The sequence below is a fragment of the Melanaphis sacchari genome, unplaced genomic scaffold (assembly GCF_002803265.2).
Source record: "Melanaphis sacchari strain LSU unplaced genomic scaffold, SCAv2.0 Contig1749_pilon_pilon, whole genome shotgun sequence".
NCBI classification, from domain to species: domain Eukaryota; kingdom Metazoa; phylum Arthropoda; class Insecta; order Hemiptera; family Aphididae; genus Melanaphis; species Melanaphis sacchari.
The window spans coordinates 1-7,744 of record NW_020270813.1 but is presented as its reverse complement, the minus strand read 5'-3'; the positions used below and the strand labels follow the sequence as shown (position 1 = coordinate 7,744).

The 7,744-nt window shown below is 36.0% G+C and overlaps 2 protein-coding genes across 2 annotated transcripts; one reads left to right on the top strand and one right to left on the bottom strand.

Moving 5' to 3' along the window:
• Positions 1-778: 778 nt before the first annotated feature.
• LOC112592389 (putative nuclease HARBI1) lies at positions 779-2,095 on the bottom strand. Its single transcript, XM_025336415.1, has 3 exons — positions 1,990-2,095; positions 1,773-1,927; positions 779-1,624 (listed from the first exon to the last, which is right to left on the bottom strand). The coding sequence occupies exons 1-3, from the start codon at positions 2,093-2,095 to the stop codon at positions 779-781; spliced, it is 1,107 nt and encodes a 368-aa protein (XP_025192200.1).
• Positions 2,096-4,711: 2,616 nt separating this feature from the next.
• Positions 4,712-5,518, top strand: LOC112592388 (zinc finger MYM-type protein 1-like). Its single transcript, XM_025336414.1, has one exon. The coding sequence runs from the start codon at positions 4,712-4,714 to the stop codon at positions 5,516-5,518; it is 807 nt and encodes a 268-aa protein (XP_025192199.1).
• The last annotated feature ends 2,226 nt before the right edge of the window (positions 5,519-7,744 follow it).

The window sequence follows — 7,744 nt, the reverse complement described above, 5'->3', positions numbered from 1 at the left end:
GTGAAAATCGATGGCGCGTTTTGGAAAGAAATTATAAAAAGTATGTCGAAAACAAAAATAGTACAGGACGAGGAAAGAAATATTTTGAATTCAGCGAAGAAATGGACCAGATATTTGCACATAAAAAAAATGTCCACCCTGAAATTTTACTATCCTCTGAGGAGGTTCATGATGTTCTTAATTTTTCCGAACAAGATGTTTGTCCAACTCAAGGACCTTCTGGTCCATCAACCTCAAAAAAGGACACAAATGAAAACATTATTATTTATCAAGAAGAAGTTACTAAAAAAAAAAATTTAAGAAAGAAAATTAGCACAATTGAAAAAATTAGACAAGATAGATTAAATTACCAACAAAAAAGATTAGAAATAGAAAATGAAAAATTACAACTACTTAAAAATAGGAATGAGCTCATTAAGGAAAGGAATGTGATATTGCAATTACAATGTTGTTGCAAAAAAAACAATACTTCATATGAATACTCAATTGTTGGATGCGATAAGACTGCAGTAATGGAAAGCGATGATCAAGATATTATTTGCCTGTGATTATTATTATTAAAAAGTGGGACTGAAATTTAATTTTGTTATGTTTTAAAATTTAAATCTATTGTACTATACATAAGTAAACATACAACTTTTAACTTACCAACCTCCTCCACTAAATATGGTTTAAAAAATAAAATAAAATATAATATAATAGATAGGTATGTATATTGTATATAAATATATTTACATAACTAAACGTAACTTAAATTTAAACTCTTAACTACTAATAATTAAATAAAAAGTGCATCTACTATTCTGTCCCTAATCCTTTTGGCATCTTGGTCTTCCTCAATATCCTCTTCCTCCAAAATGCCTTGGTTTTGTGGTACAGCTTGTATTTGTGCGTTTGATGCAGAGAAATCTTCTGAAATTTCTTCTAGGAATTCATCATCAATGGCAATGTTGTATAACACACAACACGCTCGCATAAAATGAACAATTTTAGTGATGTTTCTGAATTTTAAGTGATACAACTGTCTAAATTTTTGCTTCAAAATTCCAAAGCAGTGTTCAATGCGATATCTGTTTTGGCTCAACTTTAAATTATAATTAAATTGCTTCCTTGTTAACTGCCCTCGGTCCTTGAATGGGGTCATCAATCGCTTATGTAATGGATACCCACTGTCACCGAGCAAGAAATATGGACCACATTTTTCTTCCAAAGTATTGCAGACTGGTGAATTTCTGAATACCCTGCTATCGTGTACGGACCCAGGATAACCGGCAAAAAAATCAATGATTTTGCGGTTGTGGTCACAGACAACCTGCATCTGTATTGAATAATATCCCTTTCTATTTATGTATGAATCTGGATCATTATCAGGTTTATCTATCTTGATATGGCAACCATCGATAGCCCCTATAGCCATAGGAAATCCATTAGCTCTGAATGAAATCTCTGATTCTTGTTTTTCTTCATCGTTAGGCCATTTGATTATTTGTGGTGAATAGTTGCTCAAAAAATATGTAAGCCGTTCAATAATTCTATGCAGAGAACTTAGTGTAATATTGAAACGGTCTGCAACATCACGGAAGCTTGCGGTTTGGTGCCCAACAAACCACATAAATATAAGGACCTAAAATCAATAAATGGTAAAGTGGTAGGTGCATTGTGTGAACTGTTAATATTATATTAAATGCTAGCTAATACCATTGAGTATATTATATTATAATCAATGCTCAAATAGGTACTATGTACATAAACTGAACTAAAACACTACCAACCTGGTCATCCGCAGGTATTTTACCAAATTGGCCATGTCTGTTTTTTTTAAAATAATTACTTTCTCTGTACAAATCAGTTATTCTTGTTGTCAAATGACGACTAATCCTGAAATGCCCAAAATATGTTTCACAATCATATTGTTGGACAGTTTCTTCTAAACAAAAAAAAAAGTAAATTAATCGTTAATAAAACAGAAGCCCGTTAACATCTACTCACCTATAAAACGTTCGTTTTTTATTTTATGGTTATTAATTAAGTCCAATCCGTCGTCAGAGGAAGAACTGGATGCAAAAAAGTCATCAATATCGTCAATATCGCTCATTTTTAATGCAATTAACAGCAACCACAGACAAGTTTACTAAGCAAAAAGTAAACCATAGAAAAAGAACTAGTAAACAGTAAACTAAGCTGTATTTACAGCAACCGCCAACCACAGTATGAATGCCGGTGAGACCATTGAGATTTGAGACCGTTGTAAGGTAGGCACTAGGCAGGATCGTAGGAATGCAGGATATGCTTATCACCTTCTGGCTGCTGGGTCTTCAGTTTTCTATTCATACTCGGGGACAGCGACCCTACTACCAGTATTACGGCACCATACTTTTTATTTTAAATTTGGGCACACTGTAAGCGCAGTCCATCAGTATTCAGTCAGAAACGCGTTCCAACAGTGGTCAAAATCCACGATCAGTCCACGGTAGCGCATGCGCCGTAAATCAATCATGGATCAGTCGGCAACTAGTCCCAAATCCCGTGTTGGAACAAACCTATAATTATCTTAAATCGTGATACTATCTACACGGGTTTTCAACAACACTGTGGTTATGACCACGATTAAAGATATTATTTATGGTTATGAGTTATTACAACGTATTATCACAATATTTGATAAAACTGTTTGTTTGCTTATAATTTATATCACGATAATATTCAAAAGTGAGACTGTTGTTATCTATTACTTTTGGTTGTGTGATATTGTGATAAATTAAAATCTGCAAATTTATAAATTTATAATTACGAAATTTATGAATACCTATTCAATATACCAGGATAAAAAAAAATTTTAATTTGTCAATTGAAATTTGAATTCATATTTGATATTACACATTTTACTTTTGCCGTTATAGATAAATTTCTAATAAGAAAAACGAGTGCAGCAGTATCTCAATCATCATCAAAAATTGATGTAGACGATGTGGTGAGTTAGTTAATACTTAATTATATTATTTGTACAATAAATAATATAGTCCATACAGGAAAGTAACATGAAATTATGTTAAATATGTCGATTATCATATTTTAGACTAAAACTGATAAAGACAAACATAAACGTTCTGTGGAAGATGATGAAGATGTTACCACCAAAATTGCCAAAACTGTAAGTAATTACCTACCTACTCGTACTTCTTAATTACATTTAATTTAAAAAATGACCTATTTGTTTAGCAGTTAGCAAAAACTACAAGATCATTTTATCATATTGTATTATATTAGTTGAATTAATGATTTTATTAGTAAAATTAAAAACTTGTATAGCTATGACACAATACTATTGATACTATATGGGACTAACAATTAATGTTTTTTTTTTTTTTTAACAGAGTAAGAATGTCCCGAACTTGAGAAATTCTGAAAACAGCTATGACAATGATATTACTGATTCTATGGATATTGGATTACTGATTCAGCAGTTAGAAAAGGTTTTTATAAAAAATTATTTTATGTTTATAATTTATATATGTTTAAATGTATAATATATGTATTTATGTTTAGATTTTAGATTCTGTATGGAATTATAAACCTGTTTGTTTTTACATTATGTTATTATGATTGTTTTAACTATAAATATAACAATTATCTATTTGTATTATTTTTTTTTTTATGTCTATGACCTGTGTTAATTTTGTGTGCATTAATGGCCAATTGGTAATAATAATAATATAGAATGTATACAATAAATAAAATATAAATTTACACCAATAGACAATAGTAAGAACTGTGGTAAATATAATTTTATAACTTTAAACTTATATAATGCATGGAATTAATATTTTAAAAAAGATTTCTGCAATTAGTTGTTGACTGCTTTTGGTATAAATAAATAATAACATTTACAATGTAGCTAGATAATTGCATTTAAGCTTTGGATTTGATTTAATTTTAGTTATATTTAGTTTATTTGATTTACTTTATTTTTACAACTTTTGTTTTAAGTAGTTAATTGAGTTCAAATTAATATTTCAATTGCATTTCAATTTATTGTAGATTGACTCAAATAAAAGAGCAGAACTTCTTTTAAAAATTTGGGAACCAGATCATACTTTTAAATTTCCTATAAGTGTAGATCGAAAATTAAAGTTTCAAATTAGCTGGTTAAAAAAATAGTCTTGGTTAACTTATTCAAAATTACATGATGGTGAATTTTGTAAATTTTGTGTTCTTTTTAAAAGAAACGAAGGTGGTCGCGGTAATCAAAAGTTAGGCAAACTTGTTATAGAAAAATTTTCTAATTGGAAAAAAGCGATTGAGGAGTTTAACAAACACGAAGCTACAAAATATCATAAAAATTCAATTTTAGATGCTGATAGTTTATTATCCATTTACAATAAAAGTAAGGAATCTATTGATGTTCAGTTAAATAATAAGTTAAAAATTTAAATACAAGAAAACCGTAAAAAAATAATTCCAATCATCGAAACAATTATTTGTTGTGGACGTCAAGGGTTTTGAGAAGCCATAATGATTCAGGAATTATAAGTTTACAAAATTCTCAAATTTATAATGATGGTAATTTTAGAGAATTTTTAAGATTTAAAGTTGAAGCTGGCGATAAAAATGTAGCCAATTATTTAGAGACAGCTCCACGGAATGCGACATATCTCAGTCCAGAAATTCAAAATGAAGTAATTAATGCATGTTCTAGTTACTAGAATCTAGTATGATCATTGAACAACTTGTTTCTAAGATTAATAGTGCAAAATGTTTCACGGTATTGGCTGATGAAACAACAGATATTTCTGGAATTGAACAGTTCTCGTTATGTGTTATGTATTTGGACATATTCAAAAAAGAAATGAGAGAAGATTTTTTGAAATTCATTCCTGTTCATGATGTTACCGGAAAAGGATTAACAACTACTCTAATGGATAGCTTAAAAGAATTAGGACTTGAGTTTAAGTATATACGTGGTCAGGGATATGATGGTGCCGCCGCTATGAGTGGACACTTTAATGGCGTTCAAGCTCATGTGACCAAAAACTACCATCTTGCTCATTATATTCATTGTAGTTTACATAGTTTAAATTTGGCGATTTCGGATGCTTGTAATATTCAGTCTATTAGGAACTGCACAGGAACTATTCAGAAAGTTTGTGTCTTCTTTAAATATCCAAAAAGAAACAATGTCTTAACAAAATCAATATCTTTTATATCTTCTTCTTTAAATGTTAAACGTTTGAAGTTACTTTGTCCTACTAGATGGGTGGACCGTCATGACTCTATACTTGTTTTTATAGATTTATTTGATGCTATCGACAGCTTAACAAAAGTATGTTCTTGGTGTGATAAGGATTCTTCATCAGGAGCATATCAATTATTATGCTCTATAAAACAGCCAGAGTTTATACTAGCAACATATGTGTTAGCAAAAGTATTTGGTATAAGCTTACCACTAAGTAAACATCTCCAAACTAAAAATATAGATCTGATTGATGCTAGGTTAGCAGCAAGAGGTGTTCTTCATTGAACATCTCAGTAACCTCCTAAGCTCAGGTACTTAGCTATGAGAATAGGTTGGCACGGAGGAGGTAAATAAACCGTGTCTATAGGGATCCCACAGTCCCCTGGGAAGGGCTGGGTAGAATCCCTTATTATGTCTGAGGGGCGCAGAGACATAATGGACTTTAAAGATCGTCCTCCACTCGTGGGATTAGGTATGGAAAATTTAAAAAGGCAAAACGATGATTATGAAGATATGGATAAGGACAAAAATGGACAGTTGGGAGAAAGAAGAAAGGAGTCTTCTATTACAGTTGATCAGGAGGAAACTCCTACCAATTGTAAGAAGAGATTCAGGGCAGAGGAGGGTGAAGGCGTAGATAGCTTCACCTACGGTGCGGGGTCTATAACGGACACCGCCGAATTGCGGGATTACACCTGCAATTTAGGACGCCGTGGGAGGGAGTTATCAGATGAGCTTCTCCGTCTCGTCGTTACGATGAGACTGGAGAAGTCAGCGATGACGAAGGCAAGGGAAGAATCCTTCATGAAGACCCGTGCAAAAATTATGGGTGTCGTGGACGAACTCGTCTACGCGCAAATGATTATGCAGGGGAGACTTCTGGAGGCAAGACACCTGAGACGTTCTGAGCTGGTGAAGGGAGCAACTCCAGTAGAAGGAGTCGAAGAGAAGGGTGTACCTGCGGAGATGAATTCATCGCCAATGGACACACTTATCAGAGATGACTTCGAGAAAGTTGTGACCGGCATTCATGCCGAAGTGTTAAGGGAGAGGAAAGCGTTGAAGAGGAAGAAAAAGAGCGAAAGAAAGTCGAAGAGAAGGAAGGAAAAGAGTGTAGAGTTGGTATTGGAAAAGGGTCCTACGCCTGTGGCTATAACGGACACCAAGGCATCAACCTCTAAAGAGTTGACTGTCGCCAAACCGACTGGAAAAGATCCGATTCGAAAGGTTGTTGAAAAACAACCCAAGAAAAGGAAACTAGTACAAAAGGCGTTGGTGACAGAAGGGCGAATACGGGAGGAAAACCCGGTACGACCCCGCCTTGAAAAGCCTGTGACACAAAAGCAAGGCGCTTGGACGACGGTGAAAAGGAAAGTAAAGAAAGCTAAGAGGGCCGTCCCGAAGGATGTAAGGATACTCCTAGAGGAAACAAAAAAGGTCAGAGAGAAGGGTTGCGGGGCGTTCATCGTTAACTTGCCGCGGAAAGGAGAGGCTGGTTCGGAGAAACCGAAAGTTGTCCCAGAGGCAACTGAGGCGGAACTGATCAAGACTCTCTGGGAAGCGTTGAAGACGGGGATGCACAACCCGAAGCTCAAAAAAGTGAAGAAGGTTGGGGCGGAAAAGTTGTATGTGGAGCCCAATGATGAGGAGAGTCGGAAGCTGCTCCAAAACGCTTCGCTCGACCTCCGTCGAGCGGGCGAGAGAAACCCTCGAGTAAAAATATTCGGGGTAGGAATCGAGGTAAAGGATTGCGAAATAGCCTTCCAACTGGAGAAGCAGAACTTTAGTTCTGTTAATCTAGGTATGGGCTGGAGTAACAACCTTGAACTGATTCCTAGGAACAACAGGGTAACGAGTAGGGGACGTGACGTGGAGTTTGAGGTCACGCCCGAGGTTGCTGGCGAGATTGTGGGCCAAACGCTGTTCGTTGGGCTGTCCCGTTGTCGGGTGGGCCCCAGTGTAAAAGTATTGCGGTGCCATAAGTGCCAGCGATACGGACACATTGGTGCGTCCTGCAAGGCTTCGGTGGTGGTCTGCGGGCGGTGTGCTGGCTCGCATCACGCTGCGTGCTGCACTGCTCGTCCGGCCGCGATACGGTGTGCTTGTTGCGCCGCTAGTGGTTGGTGGATTCAGGAAGTGAGTGCATCTCGGTGACACCTCAAAGTAACTCACATTGGGAGATATTCCGGCGACTTGAAGTGACGTCATTGATAAAACGGTGGTGAACCTGGGACGGAAACTGGCAACAGATGCCGCTGTCCGAGGTATGCGAAGGTCTGACAATGTGTGTAATTCCAGGAGCGCATGGTAACGGAGTGGGACGTTTGCCAGTAATGGCACTGCAGTTGCTCTGCAATCTGCCTCATCAGGTGTCAGCAAAACCAGCGGCAGATGCGGTTTAGGAACCGTAGTAAACGTGATGAGCGCATTTGGGGCTCTTTCTGAGTGATTAAGAATTCAAGCGAGGGATCAAACTTCCGGCCGACGTGCGCGCCGCCAGAGCAATACGGG